The following is a 27,310-nucleotide window of genomic DNA, read 5'->3' as shown; positions in this document are numbered from 1 at the left end:
CCCTGGCAAACATTTTCTGACTTTTGATGTTAGGCCCGGTTTCAGAAGTGCGGAGCACCCATAGCTCCATTTGAACTCAATGGGAACGTATCACTTCTGAAACTCTGTTCACTTATTTAGGTGCCTAACTTCAGTATCCAAGTTTTGAAATTTTGACCCAAAGTTTTAAAAGGGTTTGTGGGATGGTGTTGGGTGAAAGACTTGAAGCAAATTAACTTAGGAAAGCTTGGAAGTGAGGCACTCTAGGCACCTGTCTTCAAAATACAGTCTAATCTTCTGAAATATGAACAAATCTGAAGAGAGCAATGAGGTAAGGGTAACATTCTTTGTGTATCCACTAGGTAAATGTCAGGGAAAAGACAGCAGGACTCTCAAGCGTTCAGTCCCTTACTAAGTCCCATATGCTGAGAATGTTAAGTGACCAAGTTCGAAACACCAAGAGGACAGGGATCCACCAAGATCCCCATCTCCTACTATCCTTGGCCTACCACCATGACAATCCATCCTTCCTCCAGATGGAATCAATATTAGACACCTGTGAGTAGAGTTTTGACAAGTGCCACAAGGCCCTTATTTCCTTAAAGGGCCAATGGTGGTTGCTTCCGCAGCATTACCAGTACCTGACAGGTGAGAGGTGGGAAAAAGAACTGGATGTGTATAATTTTAAATAGTTTTTGAAATTAAACTTGGCAAGTTAAGCTCTCAGGTTGGAGTTCTATGCATACTACATTGTAAAGTATTGCTGGAGCAATTTGAGAATAGGGTCAAAGACTAATGGCAGGATTGTCTCTTTATGCCAGTGTAGAAACTTTGTGGACTTACCTACAGGGCTGGTAGAAACTCTCTGGGAAGGTGGCCTGAATCCAGGAGCCTTGGAGTTATCAGGATGCACATTTTCTATGTGTCCAAGCACAGAGTTACTCAGAAAAGTAGACTGAACAGTAAAAGATGGGTCTGCTGCTGCTCGTGTGGAGAGTGGACAGTCTCCCCATCCTTGGTTGGCTGGCACCTGGTTGTTATCAAAAAGACTGCTAAAGTGATTGAAAAGCGTTGCTGGCCCAAACGTAGGCGGCAATGATTTGTTTGCTGGGTTAATGTGCATCTGAGAACCGTTCATAACATTCATGGCTGATGAAAGCTGCACTGCAGCAGGTGGACCTTGAGATGGCGTTAAAGGAACTGGATTTGTAACAAAAATAGACTGATGATCTTGATGTAAGTTTGCATTTGGTACCACTGAATAGAAAGAACCTCTAGGCTGCATTCTGTGAGAAACTCGAGGTGCTGGTACAGCTAACTGAGGTAAATTACTGTTGTCCTGATTATCTGCAGCAATTGATCTGGGTGAAGCTAAGCTTAATGGAGTGGGTTCTGAGCTAGATGAAAAAGGCATCGACACAGAAGAACTTATATCTGACATGCTGGTTGGCAGTATCTCATCTTGGACGTTATTTAGAGGTGCAGGGCTGCTAGACGGGCGAGTTTCTAGGACTCCTGGATTGCTGCAAGTGGATATATTGCAACTACTTGCAACCGAAGATGGTGCACACGTGTTTCCAGTAGGTTGGTCTGGTGTTGACACCTTCTCTTTGGGTGCTGAGATAGCTGAGAAAGAGTCCGTTTTAAGTGCAGAATGCTGTGTTTGTGGAACATTAGAGGGCAGAAATGCTGTGGGAACTTGCCCGTTGTTTGCAGGTGCAGAGGAAGCAGAAGGCAGAGCGCTACAGGTGCTTGTCACAGTTGAGATTGCTGTTGCCACCACACTTGTTTTTGGAACACAGGTGAACAACTGCTTTCTGACTGATGAGGGAGTCCGACTACTTGTTGCACACAGCGGTTGGGTGGAAGCAACTACAGAAGAGACAGTAATAGGACAACTAGCAGTAGCTAATCCAGTAGACTCTGTCTGTAAAATATTCCCATTCTGGTTACCTACACGACTTGAACTATTATGCTTTGGAGAGCTGTTTGTGCTGCTAGGGTTAACTGGTCTCACTGGGAATGGTCCCCAAGTGTTCGGCGAAGGTGAAAAAGTTCCTCCAAACTGCGCCATAGGTAAGCGAGGGTGCCGAATCTGTTGCATAGTTTGAGCAGCCAGCAAGGCAAAATGAGGGTGGGAATAAGCTAAGGGCAGAGACACTGGAAAAGAAGAACGCACATTTGCTGGAACATTCTTGTTTAATTTGTTAGTGGGCTGGAAAGTAGAAAGTGTCGATGACTGCGACGTGATAAGAGGTGGTGCGCCGAGCGGGAAGGAGTTTTTGTTGGAAACAGCTGCGGTACTGACTCCAGATGAAAAGTTTGCATGAATTGATTTGGTGTTTGGAGCAGGTGTTCTTATATGAGTTTTAGGAATTAAGTCTTCCAGTTCCTTGGCAGGATCTTGAATAAGGGCACTGATGAGTTGCACTGCATACCTCGTTGATTCAGTACCGCCCCTGAAATTAAAAAAAAAAGTATTAATCTTCTCTCTGGAATGGAATTCTCACTTTGTTCCACCACTTCTTGAACTAAACAATTTATTTTTCCTATATTAGTATAGTACTTGAATGGAACAGTCAAGAAGTTTTATTTCTTGATATTTGCTTATTTTATGGTTTAACTTTGTGTATCAGATTTTCAGCATGTCCTGCTGTCAGCAATTTATGCACTATACACTAGTGCCAAAGAGCCAATATGTCGTACCTTAAAGATAAGCAGACTTCGTAAGAAAAAAACTTGTACCAAGTCAATTTATAATTATTTTGTTTCCATGTACCGTACCTTATTGTGATCATTCTCTCTCCATTCTTATCTTTTTGTTTGTCCACATCAATATGAGCACCAGTGACATCTTGAATTGCTGTGATGTTGCACCCACCTCTTCCCATTATTCTAGATACGACAGAAGCTGGGACAGATAATTTCTTAGACCTATATCACAAAGATTGCAAATTTGTTAAATCATTTTAGAGAAATTTAAAAAGTGCCAAAATCTATTTTGTTTGGCAACTGAACATCCCAATATTTTAAAATTTTAGGTCAGTAAGTGGTTTTCTGCTGGTATTGAATTCACTCTTTGGGGCCTCTCTAAAACTTCCCCACTGACATTACTTGTTATCCTGAGCACTTCTGAAGTTTCTTCAGAACACTTATTCAGCCAAGTATATCACATCATATAGATGCACATTATACAATATACATGCTGTTTTGGACATATAGTTCTTCATCTTTTGTCCTAAGCGGTACATTTTTAAAATGTAAATGATATGAAATCCTAAGTGACTCTCCTACTTCACATTTTAATTAGCATCAAGCATCTTTGGATCACAGGGATTAGCCACTGGATACAAATTGCTTCTACTGGTATATGGCCAGACGGAAACTTTTCTAACATATTCACACTGATAATCTTTGAAATACCACCTGCTTGAGCAAGACTTTAAAGTCTGGATCTTGATCCAACATCCTGGGAGAATTAATGTCTCCTAGACCTCAAGTGAGAAACCACAAATGCGCTGGAAGATTGCCAGTGACCCTACGCAATGATTTATAGCAAGCAGGCCAACTGTGCAATTCAAGGGTCCAAAGGGATGCTGGAAGCCACTATGAAGACAGCACAGATTTTCAGAAGTACATTTATTTTTAGGCCATGACACTGCAACTCAAACATTCAATGGACTTATTAAATGAACTGCTAGGATTTTCAAATTCATATGGCACTGGTGGATCAGTGCAGGCATATGGTAATGGGAAGCCTTAGAACACCAGCTATGCTTGCATTCCAGACCCCAGCCAAGGTCCCTTTAGGCCACCCTTGCTCCCAGACTTCAAAGACTGGACCTCTCAAACCCATACATGACTTTCAAGCTTAACAGTGGCATATTGCAATTTGTGAACTGTACAGTTAGAGGGAATTCCAAGGGGTTTCAGGAAACACTGATGAAGGTTCAAGAATCTGAACAGACTATAGACTGTACATCTCTATGTTATTGCCAGCTTCACCTACATTTTAAGTTTAGTCATATTTAATATTTTAGATTATACTAGCAGCAAGAAATTAGGCAGGAAATGTTAAACATGTGTAATGTAAAATGGATAGTTTTTACACTGACCAGCTGAAAATATTAACATTCTAATATGTCTCGTCTTTTAAGTTACTGGTCTCCTGCCATCCACAAAATTCACACTATCATCCCAATCTCCCCAAACAATGCTCTTAGAATACACACTATGCCCTCACCCCCAGCATTTCTCATGTTCCAATCTCCTCCCCTTTGGATCTGCATTAGTATAAAGACTTCTCTCTATTGGAGTTCCCAATCTCCCCCTCTCCATGACGAAGCTCCCTTCCTCATGTAGCTTCCAAGAGCTTTCCATATGATTCACAAGGACCCTAGTTGCATTCCAGTCTCCCTTACCCTCCTCAATCCACTCCCCGAAGTAAACCCCTATCCACCCACTCAGACACCCTCCTCACCACCAAGGAATTCATTCCTCAGACAAGCTCTAAATAGCACCCAGAACCAGACTCCTCACCCACCCTCTAATGCCTCCCTCCCCACCCACCAAGCTCATTGTTTTTTAGTTTGAAAAAAATGCCCAAAACAGTACCTTTTTGCTCCTGAACAGCAGCGCCCTCCTCTCTGCAGCTGAAATTGCTCAACTGGTGTTGGCTGCAGAGTGTTGCTAGGGGCAGGATCTTTCAAAACTCTGCCTACTTGCCTGTCAAGGATAGAAGAAATCTTTTCATTGGTTATTTCTTTGATAGACATCCCTTCTACCCAATTGGGTGCTTTGAGGGAGTGGGAGTTAGGATAGTTCTTGGTCTTGGAATTCATAGATTCATAAATATTAAGGTCAGAAGGGACCATTATGATCATCTAGTCTGACCTCCTGCACAATGCAGGCCACAGAATCTCACCCACACGCTCCTGCGATAAACCTCTCACCCACGTCTGAGCTACTGAAGTCCTCAAATCATGGTTTAAAAAGACTTCAAGAAGCAGAGAATCCCCCAGCAAGTGACCCGTGCCCCACGCTACAGAGGAAGGCAAAAAACCTCCAGGGCCTCTTCCAATCTGCCCTGGAGGAAAATTCCTTCTCGACCCCAAATATGGCGATCAGCCGAACCCTGAGCATATGAGCAAGATTCACCAGCCAGACTGTGGGATAGGCTTTAGGAAGTAACAAACATGTGCAACACCTAGTTACTTTGAAAAGGACACGTGGGTTGTTAAAAGGCTCTTAGACGATATGCGTGCTCTGCTACTCAGGGCAGGGCACAGCAAATTCTGGCCCAGGGTAGACATTTTGTGAGCACATTCCTTACTAAACAAATCTTGAGTTCTTAGGGTTATCAAAATCCACCATTTTAGAAAGAAATTTCTAGAACCACAGCAGCTCTGACAGAAACATCATACCAAACACAGTAAAAGTAAAGCAAATGACTAAACTAGGAGACTTAAGAGACCTGTCTGGAGAGGTGTAGCAGCTTCAGGATCAATAGTGGGGTCTGTGCAGTGATGAGCTACCAAAATCTTAACAACCGGTTCCCTATAAAAAGTTCTGATTCAAAGGATTTGCCAAGAGGTGGAGGGGGTGGGGGTGTAGTGGCAGGGAACAGATTGCACAGAGGCAAAAGGGGCTCGTTGCAGGGAGGGAGTGGCACAAGGGAGAAGTGGGCAGGAGGGGGTTGTTGCAAGGGGCTGGCAGGCGGGGGTGTGTATGTGCCAGGGAGTTGTTGCAGGGGGGTGAAGGTGGCAGGGAGGAGTTTGCACAAGGGAGGAGTGGGCAGGTGGGGTCCCGAGGTTGATGCAGGGGTGAAGGTGACTGTGGCTGGCAAGGGGGGGTTGCCGGGTGGAGGTTGCCCAGAGGCAAAAGTGGCAGGACAAGGTGGGTTGTTTGGGCAGGGGGTGCACAGGGGAGAAGGTAGCTGGTCGGTGCCACTGGCTGGGAGAGGGGTGCCTGGGTTGCTCCCACATACACCATTCCCCAGGCCAGGGACTGGCCCTGCCCACCCGCTGGTGCTCTGCAGGCCCATGCGGCTCCCCGCAGCCCGGGTAGGCACCTTGCAGGCAGAGTAGACACCCAGCTTCTCCACCTGAAGAGCAGAGCACAGCTGTGCCTTCGTCCCTGCACCACAGCTGAGCTGGGCACCCCGCTGCCCCCGGGGCTCTCAACGGCAACGCAGGCAGCCAGTCCCCACACGCTGCGGGCTGAGCTGGGCTCCCCGCTACCCCAGGGCTCATAGCGGTAGCCGCTGCTGAGAGCCCCAGGGGCAACCCGACTTGGCCCGCAGCACAGGCAAGGCGGCACAGCTGCTAGCACTAGACCCTCCCCTTCCCTGCTCAGCCGCCGGCTGCTCCCCCGGGGGGAGGGACTGGCCACACCACTGTCGGCCCCTCTGGAGCTGGGAGGCAAGGAGCAGCAGCAGCCTTGTGCTCCACTGTTTCAAAAAAATTTGGGGGGCACCGCTTTTTAGCGCCCCCAACCAGTTGGTGCCCTAGGCGGCCGCCTAGTCTGCCTAGTGGTTGCACCAGTCCTGCCCAACAGACCCCGCCCCGGAACTCCCACACCCTACCCAATCCCCCACCCCCCCATTCCCTGACCGCCCCCGCCCCCCGAACCTCCACCCCCTCCAACTGCTCCCTGCCCCTTATCCAACCCTTCCTCCCAGCTCCAGCCTGGCCCCCTTACCATGCTGCTCAGGGAAGGATGACGGATGCTGTGCGGCCCGCTGGAGCTCGCAGCCCTACCCCTTACCATGCTGCTCAAAGCGGCAGGAGCTGCAGAGTTGCCCAGGAGCGGTCCAGAGCACTGGCAGCGCAGTATACTGAGGCTCTGCGAGAGGGGGGAGGCGCCGGGGGAGCCTCCCTGGCCGGGAGCTCAGGGAGTCGTAGCAATTTTTACCAACCAGTTCTAAAACTGGTTCAAAATTTAACAACTGGTTTGCGCGAACCGGCTCCAGCTCACCACTGGGTCTGTGTGCAGCCCTGGTAAAGGCAGCTGTCTGCCTTTTTACAGTGTCATGCCTTCACAACTCACCAAGTTTGGGGGTGGGGGGGGGGGGAGAGGGAAAAATCTATGACTATCATACACACCTCATAAAAGGGAACAATATTTATGAACATACACAATCACCAAAGTATGGGAAAATCGCACATTTTAATTGGTGTGAACTGATGAGGTCGGAACTTATCTTAGATTTTAATTGCATAGATTTTTCATTTGCTAAAAAAAGACAGCTTCCCCATAACTCAAACTTCAAGTCCTCTCTAAAACAGTGTTCCATGTACACAAGCTAAAAGATGCTCTAAAAAGGACATTTAGTCAAAATCCTGCATTTCAGAATGTGAGACGCTAAGTCAGGGCTAAATGCAAAAATTTAGGATTTATGTTTTCATGCTTATCTCACTTCAACAAAGCGAGTAAAAAAAAAAAAGGTAGAAAATTTAAACAATTTCCAGCTACATATAGACAGAATGAATGACTAAAATACGGCCACAAGCCACCCAATGTAACAAAATTATGTACATTTTCAAGGAAGAGGAAGGAGCTGCCATTTCAGAAGCTGAAGCTCTTGAACTATATAACCATGCTCCTAAGTCTATTTTAGGATCATGAATGAGTTGGAGCAGAATCAGCAGCCAGAATGTGGGTCAACATAATAAGCACCATGTCTCAGTCCGTTGTCCACCTCCCTGTGGATCTTCATTGACACCTACCAATCTTTGAGGGATCCCATGTGAAACTGAAGTGTGTCAGAGCTTTTGCTGCTGTATTCCTTTTTTACCAATGGAGTGTTGGCTTATTCCTCGCCACTTAAAGAAGAGCTAGAATAAACTCCCCCTCCCTGCAGGTGTTTCCTTCTGATTAGAGTCAGGCCCTGGGAAGGATCCCACTCCTACTGTAAAATACTGATCCCATGTTTGGCTTTTTGAATTGTAATTACCACCCATAATGATTGTCATTTGTTTGCAAAGCACTGCAAGCACAAAGGAAGAAGGGCTTCTATAAATCATTACAGTCACGCTAACTCTGCTGAATGTTCCGTGTAAGTACACAGTTTATAAATCAAAAAAAAGTCTATACATAATTTGAAAACACAGAATTAAAACCCATTACCTTCTAACCACTTCTTTCCAGCCTTCTTCTCTTTTCTGACCTCTTTTTGGACTAGTAAGGTTCAGCTTTATGTTTGGAGAGGTCAGAGGCAGGGACACAGATTTATAACTTGCTGATAATGAATTGGGATTAGCGTCACCTTCAAGTCTGGGAACAGATATGTATTGATTACAGACTATAAAATAAAAGTAGTTAAAGTAGTTGCAGAGCATAAATTTTAAGAGGTTAGACAAAACTATCAATTAAAGCAGTTCTCAATTTTTTTTTTTCATTCTCAATGCCCCTATTTAGACCACAGCTTCTGTAATATGAACGCCGTCAATGCCAATTAGTGTATTTTGTGTGGTTAACATGTTCACAGGAACTGGATTGAACCTCCAACTTATTTTACACAGGCTACTGAGGAGCCATTGGATTGTTTTGACTTTCAGTCATGTCCAGCTGGTCCAGAATCAAAACTAAACAAAGCAGAATTCTTGGATCCCAGCACCACAAGGTGAGGAGATTGACCACATTCTGTAAAATCTAAGCAGCAGTAAACAGATTCACAATGGGACAGACCAAGCAGCAGTCATGAGAGGGCAGGTTAGAGTAACTGAAGACTCACCTTGTTTGTATTTTTGAAGCTGAGGTGCTTGTCTTTTCTTCCTGAGAAGGGAGCAGTAATGAGGCATATCCCCTATCACCAGAAGGGTTTGTATCCATAGTGAAATTCAACTCCTGGCTTTTACCTCCACTGCTACTCTCGCTATTGCAATCTGTGCTATCCAGGTTATCAGAATCGCTATTCCCACCTGCACCACCACCTCTTGGCTCTCCGTTTATTTTATTTTTATCTGCTTTTTGCTGTGCTAGAGATATATGCTGATCTGGCAAAATTATCTGCACATTTTGAGGAGTGTCCTTCGTTTTGTTCTTTTTATTTTTTCTATTCGTGCTAGGGGTTGTTACCACATTGGCTCTCTTTTTCCCGAAGACATTTGTGAAAGTAGCTGATGTTGCAGAGATTCCAATTGTGGTTGTAGTGGTTGCGCTCGGAGGCTCTATAGGAACTTCTTGCTCCACTGGGGAAAAAAAAGTCAACATACAACATAAAACATTTAATATAAAAAAAGTCTTACTTGTTAAGAAAATTACAACTAAAGTTACATTTGTGTTAGCTGTCACTAGAGTAAGGAATTCAGCCATTCCAGTGATTTAAAAATCCTAGATTTGACGTGTGGTTGAGGGGATACGATGGTAACAACAGAACTAGTTTCACTGGGAACAATGACAGTTGCATGGGAAACTAATGCAGAGCAGGAGCTCTGAAACACTGCAGTGACACAAAAGGCCAGACAATTAAACTCAGCAAGAGCTTTCCTTTCTTCAAGGATGAAATATTTCACCCTCCCTGAAGGGAAATTAGACATTTTAAAAATCTAAGTCAAGTCAGGTTTTAAAAAGATCATTCCTGCTCAAATCTTTCACGATTAGCACAGAACAAGCACTAAAATCTGCACTATCTGCACTAAAATCCCAAAATAAGTTATTTAGAGTACAAAACAATGCCCAGGAAGCCTAAAATTTTAAAAGCTATACTTCCATGACTTTTGCTTTGTACACCAACGCTACTCCTGCTATAGTGAGCATTGTAGACAGAACCGATTGATATAGTCAGCCTGCCATTAAGACTTCCTCAAAAATACAAATTTGAGACATGTACACACACTACACATACAAAAGTCTCCGTTCTATCATTAGTACAGATGTGCATTTTCATAGTGGAAGGCGTTTAACAATGGCAGAATATACTTTACTCCTGTGGGAATTCTGTGTAAAAAATAAAAATTCTGTGCGCAATATTTTAAAGTTCTACAAATTTTATTTGTCAGTAACTAAATGTGGAGGCTCTGGCATGGCAGTGGGGAAGCACATGCCACTGGCTGCATGGAGATCGGAGATCACCCTGTAGCCACCCACCTGGGGACACAGACTCGGTGATGAGGTTGCTCCTGATGCTGACACAGCACAAGGGCTGGGCCTGCCCCAGAAACACCCTGAGGCCCTGTCCCTCTGTGCCAGGTGCATGAGGTGTGGGCAAGTAGGCTCAGCCCAGCAGGGATCCAAGTGTGGAGTGGCTTAGTGTGTGGGGGATTCAGGTGTGGGGGTAAGAGGGTTCTGTGTGGGACAATGTGGGTTCAGGTGGCTCACGGCAGGAGTCGACGCGGAGGGATCTGGATGCACAGGGGCTTGTCGTGGGGTTCAGGTGAAGGTGGCTGGGGCTTGGTGGGGGGGTCTGGGTGAGGGCACTGGGGTTCTGGATGCAGAGGTTAGGCTTGGCAGGATGGGAGGTTCTGTGTACGTGAGGGTCTGGGGGCTCATTGGGGTGGTCCAGGTATAGAGGGGTGGGGCTGGTCAGGGTGGGGGCCTGGTGCAGTTAGCTGGGGTTCAGTGGGTGGGTGTCTAGGTGAAGGGGGCTCATCGGGGGGTCACCTCTGGATGCAGAAGGTGAAACTTGGGGGGGGGGGGAAGGGTGGGCCTGAATGCACAGAGGAGTAGCTGTCCGCACAGTGAGCCCTGTGGCTGAGGAGTGATGGGGCAGGACATAAGGGGGTGGGGGGGGGGGCCGCACATGGAACTTCCTGCAGCTGGGGGAGGTTTCTGGAGGTGGGTCTGACTCTGCCATAAACCTGGCCCTGGCCACTTCTTGCAGAAGAAGAGCAAGTCCCATCCTCTCCAGCCCAGCCAGGATTAGCAGCAGAGTCCAGCGCAGCATAGGAGCCACTAGGGCATTCCCAGCCCCTGCCGGATGCTCCTAGCACCTGAAACAACATGCCTGCACTGCTGTGGAAGAGCACATGATCGCTCTTGGCCTTCCCTTTGCTTTCCTGTCAGAAAGTCATTTTTTTGCAGGGAAGCAAAGAAATCTGCAGGGGACATGAATTCTGCACATGTGCAGTAGTGCAGAATTCCCCCAAGAGTAATACTTTCTTAAACATTTTAAATATTTTCTACATTGAGTTCTTGCAGATATGTAGGAAGAATATTCAGAGTGAATAAACCTATTGACTAACTGCTCCTCCTTTCCAGTATGAAGAAAACAATGGCACCTAAAATAGCTTTTCACCAAGAAGGATTTAGAAACATTTATATAATCCAACAAGTGCTTTCCCGCCACAGAATAGTAAAAACATTAGATATTCTTCACCTTCATCATCATTCTCCTCTTCATCATCATCTTCTTGCAGCTCTAAAGTTTCCTTAGGTTTGTTTTCCTCATCTTCCTCTTGTTTTCTTTTTTGCTCCTCTTTCTTCTTCTTTCTCTTTTCCTTTCTCTTTTCTCTCTTAGCTGCAAGAGCCTGTTTTCTGCTTTCTTCTCTTGACTATGGGAAAAGCATTAATATGTAGTTCTACCATGCATTAATACCAAAGATTAATATTCTCTTATGTTTACAAATTCAGGGCTTCAATGGAAAAAATGTCGGAGGGTAGATAATCAAGAAAAATTCCGTTATGACCTGAATCATTATGCAGAAAAGCCATGACAATGACAGCAGAATGAACAGAAATTAAACAGAAGTAGTGGACTAGATGGAACTGCAGTTTTCAAAATAAGACTTATCAAGGAAAAAGAAAAATCAGTCACCAAGCTGCATGCAACCAGAATGATAGAGATGTGTTCTTTGGTACAATGAGGCAATTAGTACCAACAACACTAAACTGTAGGTTAGCAGATGAAGTGAAAAATAACTAAATGAAATTTAATGCGACAGAAGGAGGCTAAAGATAATTAGTAAAAATGGAATTTGGTAAAACTTCTCTCTTGTGAAAAATAACATGGTGAGTTAATTATTGTAAAGAGTCAAAAGCTCCACTTTCACTCTCCTGTACAAAAAAAGTCCCTAATGCAGCCCAGCACCCCATAATGCTATTCTGGGCACTGCAGCATTATCAAACGGATGACTGTTAATTATTGACTCAGTCACTGATTGCACTACTTTGCAGCACATGGGGATGGGAGTAATTCTTTTGAAGTCTCATATCCAGCTGAACTCTGTTTAACTGATCTGACAGCTCAAAGGTCTGCTTTAAGATAAGTCATAGAACAAGCTGATATTGTTTTATATATATTAACAGTTTTAACTGAAGACACTTCATGTTTTCACATTCTGCATCCAACTAAAGTACAGAGTAATGCAAAATGCTGGCAAACAGCTTAATTAACCAAAAAAGTAACAAGCCTAAAATTTCCTAAAAGGAACTAGTGGGAGTAGTTATGGACACAAACGAGTTCCAACTTGTTGCCTATGGAGGTCAGAAGGACTGGATGGTGGGTGGGGTTGTCCAGCATTGGATATTCTGAAGTAGGAGTGCAAGAACATCCAGGCTGCACACTGCAGCCCCAAGAGAGAGACTACTATTCAAACAGAGCTGAGCTTGTGCACTTGGGGCACATGCACCTTCTATAATGGAGATTCACACAGGCAATGAATGAAAAATAGAATATTTCATCATTATAGTATATGCTAGCTGCAGCCAGGCAGAGATGCCAAATCCACTGAATTGTGACATGTAAATAAGAGTTCAATTTTGGTTTTTAATTTTTTTTGTTAATTTAATGGGAATTTATCGGTGTATAGTCAACATTTTTTAGAAACGGTGATAATTGTAAAAACAAACTAACAAAGGGCAACAGTGGCACGGGGGGGTGCCTAGTCCTCACAGCATGCAGAGGTACTCACTACATAGCAGATGAAGAAGCCTTCCAGCTCCCTGCCCTTCTTACTCCCCACTGTGCAGAGGAAGCAGATGAGCCACATTGAAGGGCTCGGGGGCGGGGGGGCAGCGGCGGAGGGGGTTTGAGGGAAGGGGTGTTAGGAGGAGAGTGGAAGGCTGCACCCTGTGAGTACTGACCTCCCCCCGCTGGCCAGAGCCCATCCTGAGCTCAGTCCTGGAGCAGTGCTGAAGGGCAGGGATAAGGAGGGGGCTCTGTCTGGTGGGGGGACCAACATTCAAGGTGTGCATCCTTCTGCTCCCTGCAGGCCTGCTGCCATAGAGGTCAGGTGGTCTTGGCTGCCAGGCCCCCTGGTCCCTGCCTGAAAAATTCTCGGGTCCCAAAAAAGCCAAAGTTGGGTGGAAAAAAAAATCAGTACAACCAAAGGGGTTTCTAAAAGCCACCTTTTGGGTTAATTATCTATTTACTGACATATCCCCAAATCCTCCTTTTATATTTAAAAACATCGTTAATTTATATTTTGTAGCAGTTACAAATTTGAAGTAGGGAAAACCTGTAAGTTTACACACATCTGCAAGAAAAAGTTGCCATATGCAGATGCAGTAGCCAAGAACTAACCTAAGATGACAGATTTCGCCACTCACCTTTTCCAGGTCAAGCTCCTTCAGCAGGATACTTGCGTTCTTATTTGCTTCTGCAGCTTGCTGGTCTTTAGCCTTCACAATTGTCTCCACACACTGGTGACACTTCTTTAGTAGTTCCTGAAGAACAAGAGTTATTTTATTAAAACAATCCTGAAAATCTGAAGTTAATTATTGCAGCTTGCTCTTAAAGGGTATGATCAGAAGTACCAGTGAGCCAAACATACAACTAACTTGCCAGCAAGTTAAAGTAGTATGGGCTGGATGAATGGACTATAAGGTGGACAGAAAGCTGGCTAGATTGTTGGGCTCAACGGGTAGTGATCAATGGCTCCATGTCTAGCTGGCAGCCGGTATCAAGCGGAGTGCCCCAAGGGTCAGTCCTGGGGCCAGTTTTGTTCAATATCTTCATTAACGATCTGGAGAATGGCGTGGACTGCACCCTCAGCAAGTTGGCAAATGACACTAAACTGGGAGGAGTGGTAGATACGCTGGAGGGTAGGGATAGGATACAGAGGGACCTAGACACAGAGGATTGGGCCAAAAGAAATCTGATGAGGTTCGACAAAGACAAGTGCAGAGTCCTGCACTTAGGACGGAAGAATCCCATGCATTGCTACGGACTAGGGACCGAATGGCTAGGTAGCAGTTCTGCAGAAAAGGACCTACGGGTCACAGTGGACGAGAAGCTGGATATGAGTCAACAGTGTGCCCTTGTTGCCAAGAAGGCTAACGGCATTTTGGGCTGTATAAGTAGGGGCATTGCCAGCAGATTGAGGGATGTGATCGCTCCCCTCTATTCGACATTGGTGAGGCTTCATCTGGAGTACGGTGTCCAGTTTTGGGCACCACACTACAAGAAGGATGTGGAAAAATTGGAGAGAGTCCAGTGGAGGGCAACAAAAATGATTAGGGGGCTGGAACACATGACTTATGAGAAGAGGCTGAGGGAACTGGGATTGTTTAGTCTGCGGAAGAGAAGAATGAGGGGGATCTGATAGTTGCTTTCAACTACCTGAAAGGGGGTTCCAAACAGGATGGCTCTAGACTGTTCTCAGTGGTAGCAGATGACAGAACAAGGAGTAATGGTCTCAAGTTGCAGTGGGGGAGGTTTAGGTTGGATATTAGGAAAAACTTTTTCACTAGGAGGGTGGTGAAGCACTGGAATGCATTACCTAGGGAGGTGGTGGAATCTCCTTCCTTTGAGGTTTTTAAGGTCAGGCTTGACAAAGCCCTGGCTGAGATAATTTAGTTGGGGATTGATCCTGCTTTGAGCAGGGAGTTGGACTAGATGACCTCCTGAGGTCCCTGCCAACCCTGATATTCTATGATTCTATGATACTCCAATATGCTAAGATACAGAGTGCTAACATTTGTAAAGTAGCTTTTTTTAAAAGATAGTTTTGCAATAAAGAAAGCACATTACCCAAACTGGGAGGAATAAAGTTTCATGAACATCTGAAAAGTTCCTCTAATAGGTATGAAGTGTTTTTAAAATTAGGAATAAATTTATGTTAATTTGGTCCCCGTTCCTTCATTACTTTAGTATTTAAAAACGGTCCTAAAAACCAAGAATAAAATTGAATTAAAGAAGTTTTGCTGTTGGCCTTTCCCCTTAATCCTCTACTGTTCTGAAGTAAAAGGAAGAATAACTAAGTTACATATGACTCACTCTGATAGAGAGTGACAGAATAGTTGGTTGTAACCTGACTTTTGAACGTTTTTCATTTTTCTATAACTAGATTTGTTAACATTATTTTAATCTGATTTAAGAGAAAAAAGTGATGAACCCATGATGGAAAGATTTAAATAAGTTGCTGTATAAAAACTGAAATAAATTTATATATGTATTTTAAGATTCCACAAAGAAATTTTTTAGCTCCAGAATTTTAAGAGTTAAAGATAGGCATTTCACATATGCTCAGAAAGAAGCACCTGGTGGTGCTCTGGGCAAGACAAAGGCCACATAACAAATAGTGGGAAGAGAAAGTTTCACATAGTAGTAATAAAGCTCAATTATCCATTCAGTCTTTAAATGGCCTTGGATCTACCATTTGGGTACCAAACTTTTAATATGAAACATGTTATTAACATTCAAAATGTGTGGTTTCAATTTTATATAACTTGTTAAGACCTGGGTATGGTCACCTTCATATTTTTAAATATCCTTAAAGCATTAAGTCAACTCTCAAAAAGTCAATTAAACTCACCTTGTCAGTTATCGTTGCTATATATCGCATGCACTCGATGTCTGAAGGAAACTGGTTAACTTCTTTCACAAGGTACTGAACTACTTTCACATGACCCTGTAAAATGAAATAAATAAAATAAAATTATAGTGTCCTATAAATATGAAAGTGAGCGGATGGCAATTTTAGCTGACATGACAGTTATAAAGCTAAAACCTGAAATGGTAATTTAAAATAAAATGTTGCCAAGTACCAAAACATCTATTAGTGTTTGTAAAGTACTGACAATGAGCTTAGTGGTGTACAAAACAGTAGCAAAGATAGTCCCTTCCCCAAATAGCTTCCAGTCTAAAAGATAAAGGACAAGACATGTTGGGAGAGATTTTCTTTTTTTTTTTTAAATTAATTTAAAAAGCTCAATTTTTGAGAGCATGGGGGATGCATCTGTGTCAAACTATGTACTCCGTTTTGCATTGGGGCTCTACTTTGTGTGTAGCCTCCTTTGTGGATTAATAAATAAGAATATCACTTAACTCTTATAACACTTCTCATCAGAAGATCTCAAAACACTTTACAAAGGAGGCAGGCACTCTTAGTCCCATTTTATGGATGGGGAAACTGCAGCACTCCATTGAAATGACTTATCCAGGTCAATGCCTGAGTGAAAATAGAACTGAGGTCTCCTGAGTCCCAGTTCAGTGTTCTGTCCACAAAGTCACACTGCCTCCAATTTGTAAAAGGGGCTTAATACCTAGAGGAAAGATTATGCTTGAGAAGCTATGACAGAGCAATCTAGGGCCAACAGCATTGAATGACTCTCCCATACTAGAACAATGGGTTTTCCCCACTAACAGGGGCATTGACTTTGAATTTGTCTCTACACAGAAGCTGATGGGGAGTGGGCTGGAGCCTGGAACTCCCCTGTCTGAAGCAAATGGGGAAAAAGAGGGACATAGGTGGTGACTCCGTGCGTGCTCTGGAGCTGGAGTACTCATGGGGAAAAAAATGGTGGGTGCTGAGCACCCACCGGTAGCCCACCCATCAACTTCCCTCCATGCCCTCCCATCCCCACCCACCGGCAGGTCCTGTGGATCAGCATCTCCCCGCACCTCCCACATGCTGCAATCAGCTGTTTTGTGGCACGCAGGAGGCTGGGCAGGGAGAGGAGTGAGGACGTGGCACTCTGGGCAGGGGGCGGAACTGGGTAGGAAGAAGCAGGACAGGGGTGGAGCGGGGGCAGGAAGAAGTGGGGGTGGGGCCTTGGGGAAAGGGGTGAAGTGGGGCCAGGGCAGAGTCGGGGGTTGAGCACCCCCTGGCTCTTTGGAAAGTCAGCACCTGGGCACACATGGCTGACGTACAGAAAAGGAGTGTTTCTCTGAGTCAAAGGGGTAACCACCACCACCACATCCAAGGAGGGAAGGTATGCTGGCTAAGGAGGAGGGAAGGTATGCTTAGCCTATGGATGCTTACCAAATCCAGGACTCTCAGACAGGGTGAGATCAGCCCTAGGACAACTGCATTCAGGTTTGTGCGTTAGTTGTGAAAGACTTGCAACTCTCTACTGTGTTGTGTTAGGAATAAATTATCTGTGCTTAAGCAATTGACCTCCAGAGGTCCCTTCCAACTCTGATATTCTATGAATTCTTTTGCTAAGCTTGTGTTCCTCCTAGCTTTCCTGCCATGTTTTTCTGGAAGAGTTTAACAAGAAACCAGAGCTCCCACAGCCAGGTGGACTCTGGGGTAACATGTCTAAGCTACTAGGCAATTGGGACAGCTGTGGTACTGGTACCAGGGTCTAAGGCAGCTGGAATGCAGGGTCCCACTGCTCAAGAAGCATGTTGGCCACGGAGTCTGTATTGGGGAGTGTGCTCTGATGAATACACAAAACTGAAGCAGGTCACCCCTCAAAAGTCAGGTGTGTTGAACCATATTTTAGCCCTCTATTGAAACAGTGATTTAAACTCTTCAGAATATACTTACCTTAAAAATGTGTCATATTCCTGACACTTTCAAGACTACCCATTTCAATTTAAAATGGTTTTTGAAAGTGTTCAGTGTTGAAACATGAGATCAAAGTTTGCCTTATTAACTTACCTTACGAAATGCTGACATAAGAGGTGTAATTTTCCGGTTATCTGCCGCATCCACATCAGCTCCTGCCTGCACAAGTAACTGCACTACATCAAAGTGACCACCATTAGCTGCCAACCAGAGCGGTGTGTTTCCTTTCTTGTTACGAACATCAATATGTGCTCCCCTAAAAAGACAAATGTAGGTCACAGGGCACACGTCTGACATATAGAAAAGGTTACTAAAAAAATGTGGATGTTCAAACTGCACTTAAGTTCGTATTTTCCATCACTGACAAATCTTCAGTGGTGAGTTGGAAAACTAAACTTATGCTGGGAAATCCTTTGCTATTTAAGTTATAACATAAACTAAAAAGACACTTAGATGCATAGAGTAAAACAGAGCTATGGACTTATCCCTCCCATCTACATTAATCTCTAAATCAGAGTCAAGCAATTTAAACACAGAATTTAAGCTCTATTTCTCATCTCTGAGATTCTATCCACAGAGGGTCTCTATGACAGAACAAGTGTGTTACTGATGAAATAAGAAATAACTCACCGATTAATCAGGAGCTCACAGAACTTGTAATGGCCTTTGTCTGCTGCAATTGTTAAAGCTGTATCTCTTGAGGAAGGCACAGGTGGAGCATTGACATCTGCTCCTTTATCAAGGAGAACTCTTCCAACCTCTGCATACCCTCCAGAAGCAGCTTCCATCAAAGGCGTAAGACCAGTCTGTTTGGAAAAAAAAAAAAAACACTAGTTACAAAATATGCAATTGATGCAAAATATAGTCTGCGTGTGCCTTCAAGGGCTTCAGCACTTAAAAACCAGGCCTCTTATTTATGGATTTAGGAGTCTAACTCCAGGCAAACTTTTTAAAATCTTGGCCTTAGGCTTTACAGTGGACCAGACAAATGGATGACAAAACCCCATCAGATATTAATCCCAACAGCAAAAGCTTGCAATTAACAAAAGTATTCCTTAAACCGGAAATATAGGTCCAAATGCAAACAGGGAGCATTCAGCACAGAAGGGGGGTCAAACAAGTGGCTCCATGCCACCTTTGGATTCCCTTTGGCACTGGGGCTGTCCTGATATCAGTCGAGTTCCCAGCTCAGGATGTTCTAATTTAGACCAGTTGCCAACATCCCCAAGTGGTTATTGCAGAAGCTGGGCACAAGAGAACACTGGCCACATACCCTTTTCCCAGTCACATTTCCAGCACAAGCAGCTAGGAAAGGGGGCACAGAAGATGCTAAACCTGCAGCTCTAGGGTTTATCAAAAATTCCCCTGTGCTGGTGAAATCCAAGTGTCAGCCTACGCTGACTTTTGGACTGCTTTGTGACAGGAATGAGGCACAAAACTGTTCCAGTGTACTGAAAAATGGGGCCCACAGAATGTCCTAGAAACAGGAACTCTCAGTATTTAAACCATGAGTTCAATATTAAGACCACAGTTTTCACCTAAAAGAGATGAAAGGCTTAATCTAAACCATTTTTGTTGAGTGCATATAATAGCAAGCTGTATCTGTGCATCATTGTCAAAATATAAACAATATTACATTCCTTTTCTGCTTTATGGACTATTCCCATGTGTTCTGTTAATGAACATTAGTCATGTTAACCTTGAAATTATAATCTCATGATCTTTAAAGACCAAAAATAGTCAGGACCTATTTTGCTTCCCATTCAGAAAGTATGGATTAGCTGTTTTGGAAAAAGTAGATGAATGCCACAAGTAAGTAATCAAATTTGTTTTTCACATATAATGATTATTTCACAGTTTATGAAAAAAAGTTTGACACTCTGATAGAAGCTGGAACATAGACTGGGTATTATCTTTAGCACACTAGCTTTTGTTTATAAATGTTCTGAATGTGATGATTTCCAGGCTAAGAATAATGAGGTTTTGGTAAAGTGTTATGCTTTAGAGTTCCTTGTGAGTAGTAGAGATTTCTTAAAGAACATTTTGAGATGCTTTGAACAAGAGTGATCAAATATATGGCTATCAATTCTATGGGATTGCTTTTAAATCAGTGAAGTAAACATCGGCAAATGAGCTCAAAGATTTATATTAAAAGAGAAACTTCAAGGAAGCTGACAAATCATAAAGAGATCCACTTGCCTGAAATAAATCTGAAGAGAAAGCTAGTCCGTTTGCTTACCTTGGCCCTATGTTCAACATTGGCTTTCCTATCCAATAGGAGACTGACCACCTCTGCTCGGCCCTGGAAACAGGCCAGGGTGAGGGCTGTATTTCTATTGGTCTCAATTTGCGCGTTAATATCAGAACCCATATCAAGCAAGAGTTTCACTGCAGGTACATGGCCATTCATAGCAGCCAACATCAGAGGAGAAATGCCTAGCTTACTCCCAGTCCTAAAGAGAGAGAAAATAATTAACTACAGACCACAGAACTAGATGAATCCTCTTGGAACCCAAGTACATATCAACATTTTACAGTAAAGTATACATACTGAGCTAAAATATTAGTAATTCAAAACAGATTATTGAAAACCAGCAGGATATGGGAAATTTGCAGTTTAAAACCTACTAAGAGAACGTGTTCTCTTTTAGAAGAAATAGGTTTTGCTAAAGTATGTATTTGTACTAATTCTAAGCCATTTAAATAATAAAAAGTTAACAGGGCCTGCATCTAAATCAGAAAGACACATCTACACAAGTCCACATTCCAACCTATTTTGATGATACAAAATGAGTTAACTTTCCTTCAATACATGAACACAGGTTGCTTAACAGACAACAAATCTATGTGTTTTAGTTCTTCCTTTTATGGGCCCCAGAGCCACTGAAATGTAAAAGCTTCAAAAGAACACATGCTCCACTGTGAGCTTTGGCTGGTTCCCTTATTTAGTTCAACTGGAAACAAAGTGCTAGATCCCAATATGGAGAAAAGGAGTACGTACACAGGGTCATAAGCCGCACTAATGCAGGCTCAAGAGCAACCTAAACACTTAGGGATTTTTTTTTTTTTTTTTGGGTGGCAGGAGATCACCTATAGCAGCTTCCCTAAAGGTATCCATTCAGAAAAAGCATAACATTTCAACAGTGCAAACTTAGCAGGGAGATTTGAAAGCACTCCAAGCTCCAAATTATGCCTTAATATAAAACCAACGGTGGAATATCTGTCCAACACTGCAGTTTGTCTATGACATGGAGAGTACACTACCTTGAATTAATTTCTGCTCCAGCATTAAGCAGGATCTTAATGATGTTGACATATCCCCCAGATGCAGCAAGGCTTAGCGGTGTATAGTCAGACACGTTCCTATGCTCTTTATTTGCTCCCCGGGCCAGCAGCAAGTCAACTACCTGAAATGTACAGCATGAAAAATGTGTGAAAGACACACTGGGCCTTAACAATTTTCTGCTACTTCCTGGATAATGGCTAACACACATTCAAAACTTTAAGTGTATTAACAGTTTCCACGGGCAGCAGGCAGGCTAGCGAGTGATGAGGTTACCCTGTAGGATCTTTAATTTTACTTATTCACTGTTTAGAGCCAGCAGTTAATCCTATTCATAAAACAGTCTGTGTGGGTTGTGCCAATGCAGCACTTTTCCTCCAAAAGGATTACTTTACCAAACTGAAGTTACAAGCTGTTAAGGGAATCTATTTCTCTGAATGGAGGTCTGAGATTTAGGACATATCCTGTTCTTAGGAAGTCTGATATAGTTGAAGTTTATAAGGGTTTCCCTTGTGGTGCCTCCCACAGCTTGAATGAAAAAGTGAATCCTAAGCCAATTTTGATTATGTTTGTGTTGCACAATCTTTCCAGCAAAAAGTATAAGTATGTCCAAATCATGATGAAAGTTAAAGGAAGGTGATGGAATGGCAGAGGAAGGGCATTTCTCCCACTCACGCCTCCCCTTTACAAGTCTCCTCATTTTCTTGCCAATTACTACATTTATCATCTCCTGCAATCATGGCATTTTTCATGTGCGCATTTGTGCTACTATAGTTTCCCGTATTTTCTTCCAAGTTTCTCTGCCTTTGACATCATAAGCAGGTAAGGCTGAACATCTTAGAAGCAAAAGTGAAAAACTCAGTTGTCTTTTAAAAAGTAGTTCTACCTTCTGTGCGTCAGCTCTACATTGCATCTACTTACAAGTCAAAATGGAAATTACTGCTAGCCTAGTGTTAGTGTTCTAGAAGGCTGTGTATGTGTAAGACAAGTTTAGTTTCTGGTCCTGATCTCACTCTGAGTTGGAGTACCGCAAAGAATGCCTCTTCACTTACTATGGGGGTGGAGAGGCTGCAAGATAGGACTGACTTGGTACCCTGAATTACTTAATAGCCTTTTTCCTCCCCCATCCAACTGAGGATTTTCACAGACTATATTACAAGGGAAAATTGGATAGAAGGATGGCTCCAATCTGTAATGAAGGGCTGCAGTGGTGGGGCTGTATAAACAAGGCAAAGTTAATTCTCTTGTCTTCTCCTGGGACAAGAGAGGGTCTAAAATCAGCTACTGATTCCTGAAGTTTAAAGACTTTGTAAAATGAAAACGTTAATTTAAGGGTAACGAACAAGAAATGAATGCAGCAATTTACACATCAACTCAAAACCCATAGAAGAAATAGTAAGCAAGATATTTGTACCTCTTGGCGTCCACCAGAGCATGCCAGTGAAAGTGGAGTGTCCTTTGTGCGCTCGGACTGTGCTTCTATATCTCCACCTTTGTCTAAAAGAATTTCCACTACACCAACATGTCCAGCAGTTGCAGCCAGAATAAGTGGTGTAAAACCTAATCCAAAAAGAATCACAATTAGAAGCATCTCTGAAAAACTCAAAATATAATTAATAGCAAGCAGGAAAGTATGTATGAATAGATTAATTCAACAAATACCTGGCTCAAATATCAGAATGATCATCCATAGATGGGGCCCTACCAAATTCATGGCCATGAAAAACGTGTCACGGACCGTGAAATTGGTCTTGTGTGTGCTTTTACCTTATACTATAGAAATTTCACAAGGGGGAGACGAGTGTTTCTCAAATTGGGTGTCCTGACCCAAAAGGGAGTTGCGGGGTGGGGGTCACAAGGTTATTTTAGGGGGTCACGGTATTGTTACCCTTACTTCTGTGCGGCCGCCTTCAGAGCTGGGCAGCTGGAGAGTGGTGGCTGCTGGGTGAGGGCCCAGCTCTGCAGGCAGCAACACAGAAGTAAGGGTGGCAATACCATACCATGCCATCCTTACTTCCGTGCTGATGCTGGCTGCAGCTCTGCCTTCAGAGCTGGACTCCCGGCCAGCAGCTGCTGCTCTTCAGCTGCCTAGCGCCACCGCCAGCAGCAGCACAGAAGGGTAGCAATACTGCAACCCCTCCACAACTCCTTTTTGGGTTAGGAAACCTACAATTACAACACTGTGAAATTTCAGATTTAAATAGCTGAAATAACAAAATTTACAATTTTTTAAATCCTATGACCATGACATTGACCAAAATGGACTATGAATTTGGTAGGGCCCTATCCACAGACAAGAAGATGAGTTCCAAATATATCCCAATAGAGTCTTAGGGTACTGTATTATAGCACATTGCCAACTCTGCTATTATTGAGGTTGAGAAGAGCTTTGTTTGAAGGCTGACTCTTCTAAGATCTCTAAAATCCACATTCTTACTCAGCGTGTCTTATGACTTACTGTGCCCCATGGGGATGGTGGGCACTGCTCGTGGCCCAAATTTGGGGTCATTTAAACAAGGAGTTCCTCAGATACAGCCCCCAAGACAAACATTTCACAGTCAACATTCCTATACCTTTAGTGCACGACACTCACTGCCGCTTTTGGGGGAGCAATACTGAAAAATGTTATTAAAGGAAGAGTTTGGCTCCCTATAACAGTATATGCTAAAAACACTCATGAGACAAATAAATTGAAATGCACACATGCAGCAAGCCTCAACAAGAGAGTTTGCAGCCAGCACACTGTCACGGAAATTTGTTGGTTCGAAGAGATGTGCTGTAATCACAGTCTTAGCTACTGTGAATGAAAACCCTTCCCTTGGTTGAAAGCTGAGAATGATCTGTGGCACACTGCTACTAGCCATCCCTGTTAAGAGGTTGGTTTTTGTTTTTTACTTTTGGGAAATGTGCATCTATTAATTTGTACAGCTAGTTTAGAAGGAGCTTTAACTATTTTCTGAGAGATAATACATTACACACGCTCTATGCAGATACCCAATAATGGCAGCTGGGCGTGTTGCTACTTTTCCACACTGGGTATTAGCATAGCTGTGCACCAGCACTGATTAATCAATTAGCATTGATTAACCAGAGGAAAGATGAAAGACAGTTAGGATTATATAATCATGTTTCCTGAACAAGGGACCTGTGTGTGCTTTTCATCAAGGCACATGTTCCTGATAAACAGCTTACTAACATGAGGCGCTCATAATATTGTTAGATTCTTGTAACTTTTTTTTGGTGCACAGCTAGGGAAATATGGAACAGTGGGGTCAGAGCAGTGAAGGAGAATGGGTTTGTGGGAGCAATTGCTGGTGTTGTGGGGGCTGGGAGAGCGAAGGAAGGGGCATAAGTTAGGATAGGTTGTAGGGGAAGGGAAAAGATTTGTGGCAGAGAAAGGGGGCCTGTCAATCCTATATTCTCCTCTCTTGCGCGTGTGCACAAGGATCTGGGGGCCCCAATACTTCTCAGAGGGTTTGAATGGCTCTGCAAGACACCCACATGAAAGCTGGGATCTGAAGACTCTGAGCTGCTCTCCCAACTACTCTGTGTGCGCGCACCAGGATGTGAGGACACACTGCCCTTTGGGGAGGATAGGGCCTGGGCCCCGTTCCTGCACACACCTGTGTGAGCTGGCATCTAGAGAAGCCCTGCCCCTCTGGGTGGGAAACACAGTAGGCATGCTCAAAGCACGCAGTACTGGGATCAGAGTGAGGAGCTGAGAATGGGCATACTTCACACACAGCACAGGCTCACGAACACAGATGTGGAGGTTGGAAGGGGAGGGAGGGAATGAACACCCATTGAGATGAATGGAGCACTCAACCCCATTTTAACATGAACTTTGAGCTCAAATTGTAGGGTTTTTTTTGTAGCTTACCCTTCTTGTCTCTGTGTTCAATATTGGCACCTCGTGCTATCAATACAGACACAAGCTCTTCATGACCTCCTGCACATGCAAGGGTCAGTGCAGTGTCGTGATTACTCTCCGTCTTCATGGTGGAAGAAAAAGAAATTGACATTTGTAAATGGGAAGTGTTTTTAGCACAGAACACGGTCAACTTTTTTAAAACATTACTGCTAGACTGACATTTTAAATTTTAAAACAAGTCAGTGTAAAGCAGATAAATCTGAAGCCAAATTACTTACATGTGCATCAATATCAACTGAAGGATACATGGGGAGGACAGACTGAGAGCCAACATTGCTTGGTGTCTGTGTACAGGGCTCGGGTGTAGGGGATTCCGTAGTGTGAGAGGAACTAGTGGAGCCAGTGGGCACTCTGCTATTCACCGCTGAAAAACATCATTAACACTGTTATTTCACTCTTGAGAATTGAGCACTTTACATGGAAAAAAAATACTGTATTATAGAATCTTAATACTATAAGAATGCATTTTCTAAAAAATGTTTAGCATTAAATGTCTCTGAAAAAATTATGCCATTTAATGTAGTTTGTAGAACATAATGCAAGTGTCACATTCAAACTGTGTTTAGGTAAAAAGCTTATTTTAATAGATTAGTCTGCAAATGATTTCTCCGCATACAACCATGAAGATAATAAATTATCTAATATTGTAACCTCAGCAGTGACACTTCAAGGTGTCAATAGTAAAGGATTTATGATAAAAGCATAATCTAAAAGTTAGGAAACAAGGAATAAATCAGAACTATTTCATATCAAGTTCAGTAAGCACTTTCATTAATTTTCTAGGTAAGACAACTAAAGCATGAAGAGTAAAAGTGAGTTCCAAAAATAATTCTGGCTACAACAAATTAACAACAGAGGGAAAAATAGGAAGATGGCATTCTGGGCACATAGACGAGTTAAGTATTTCCTTTCCCTAAAATTGTGTGTGCTGTCACCCAGATTTTCACGACAGGGCTGCAAGACTCCATCTCCACTTAAAGACTGTTAAACACATACAAATAGTGAGATTTTATTTTTTAAATTTTTCACAATTTGAATTGAGGTTCATAACTAAGAATTATCTACATTTACTTACAGAGCTAAAATTAAAAGACTAGGAACAACAAGCAGAAAGGCCAGAAACACCATTATGAGTATTTTCTAGGGTCAGAGCTCAGCCTTAGCCTCACAGCACACTGATGGATCATCAGTGCATGGTATTTTTGAAGGAAAGATCCAAACAAATTAGAAGGGGTCTGACAGGAAGGCTCCCTAATGGCCTTGTTTCTAGATTAAAAATTTCAGTACCCTTTATTATAATATCTATAATACAAGATCTAGAGAATAAAAAACTGGTATGAAAACCACATCTGGATATCAACATTTCTGTATTGTATGCTAATTGCTCTGGCCAGTTAGAGTAACAATTGATTTGTTCTAACCAGTAAGAGTGCAAAATTAACCCAAAGCATGTAATGTTGCTCCAGAAATACTATGAAAGCAATTATAATGACAAAGGTTCATGATGAATTCAGGGGGGGAATAAGCAGAAGGAATATTTTTTTTTCAGTGCCAATATTCTCTGTAGTAATGGAAGATGGAAGAGAAACAAAAATGTGATAAGAATGGTTTCTAAACAGAAACTTCTGTAGTTTTACCATGAACAGTTTTTCACTAATGGAAAGGATTTAAAATTAAACCACTGAATGAAAACAGAGTATCAATTAATGATACAGAATAAAAGTTAAATTACTGGAAAGATCTTAGTAAGATCAGAAACAATAGAACACACCCATCATTTAGTCAGAATACATTCTGATGTTTGGTTATAGGTAGATGAAATACAAATGATATGTTCATAAGTGTAGCAGATTTTAGAAGAACCCAAACTCTGAGTTCTTAAAGCCAGGATAATTTGTTTAAAAAAAAAAATCAAGCCTTTGAGATGGAAGTTTTCAGTTACAGTCCCAAAGGCATTCAGTTTAGTGTTAGGACTTACATTCCAGTGCATGAGTCAAAGGAGAGCAATGAAGTTTAGTTACAGTGTAAAAGCAGCAGTGTATTCATACCTGGACTCAAATGGAGTTCACTTCGCCTCAAAAGCTAAGCACCTTGTGAACAAACCAGGTCTGTATTATGAGTTTCCAGATACAAAGGTCTTATGCTTCATCCACGTAATATGCATTAATACAGTGGTTCTCAAACTTTTGTACTGGTGACCCCTTTCACATAGCAAGCCTCTGAGTGCAACCCCCCTTATACATTAAAAACATGTTTTAATATATTTAACAGTATTATAAATGCTGGAGGCAAAGTGGGCTTTGGGGTGGAGGCTGACAGCTCGCGACCTCCCCATGTAATAATCTTGCAACCCCCCTCAGGAGTCCCACCCCCCAGTTTGAGAACCCCTCCATTAATACTTACCTACCTCAGCAAGGTGCTGAGGATTCATTAATGTAATAT

The 27,310-nt window shown here is 43.0% G+C and overlaps 1 protein-coding gene across 9 annotated transcripts in view; it reads right to left on the bottom strand.

Annotated features, from left to right (window-relative positions):
* Nucleotides 1–27,310, bottom strand: part of ANKHD1 (ankyrin repeat and KH domain containing 1) — a 207,981-nt gene that overhangs the window by 14,019 nt on the left and 166,652 nt on the right. For all 9 annotated transcript variants that reach the window (XM_077824324.1, XM_077824328.1, XM_077824321.1 and 6 more), the window contains 15 exons: nt 25,087–25,232; nt 24,818–24,929; nt 22,352–22,497; nt 20,919–21,061; nt 19,894–20,107; nt 18,285–18,460; nt 17,748–17,910; nt 15,675–15,770; nt 13,468–13,584; nt 11,297–11,471; nt 8,714–9,170; nt 8,107–8,253; nt 4,594–4,704; nt 2,764–2,913; nt 823–2,438 (listed from right to left, as the gene is read on the bottom strand). In XM_077824324.1, coding sequence (XP_077680450.1) covers nt 823–2,438; nt 2,764–2,913; nt 4,594–4,704; nt 8,107–8,253; nt 8,714–9,170; nt 11,297–11,471; nt 13,468–13,584; nt 15,675–15,770; nt 17,748–17,910; nt 18,285–18,460; nt 19,894–20,107; nt 20,919–21,061; nt 22,352–22,497; nt 24,818–24,929; nt 25,087–25,232 — 3,969 coding nt within the window. The remainder of the gene's footprint in view (nt 1–822; nt 2,439–2,763; nt 2,914–4,593; nt 4,705–8,106; nt 8,254–8,713; nt 9,171–11,296; nt 11,472–13,467; nt 13,585–15,674; nt 15,771–17,747; nt 17,911–18,284; nt 18,461–19,893; nt 20,108–20,918; nt 21,062–22,351; nt 22,498–24,817; nt 24,930–25,086; nt 25,233–27,310) is intronic.

The sequence above is a fragment of the Eretmochelys imbricata genome, chromosome 8, assembly GCF_965152235.1.
Source record: "Eretmochelys imbricata isolate rEreImb1 chromosome 8, rEreImb1.hap1, whole genome shotgun sequence".
In the NCBI taxonomy this organism is placed as follows: Eukaryota; Metazoa; Chordata; order Testudines; family Cheloniidae; genus Eretmochelys; species Eretmochelys imbricata.
Note: the sequence above shows the minus strand (reverse complement) of the source record. Positions and strands in the feature narration are given on the sequence as shown.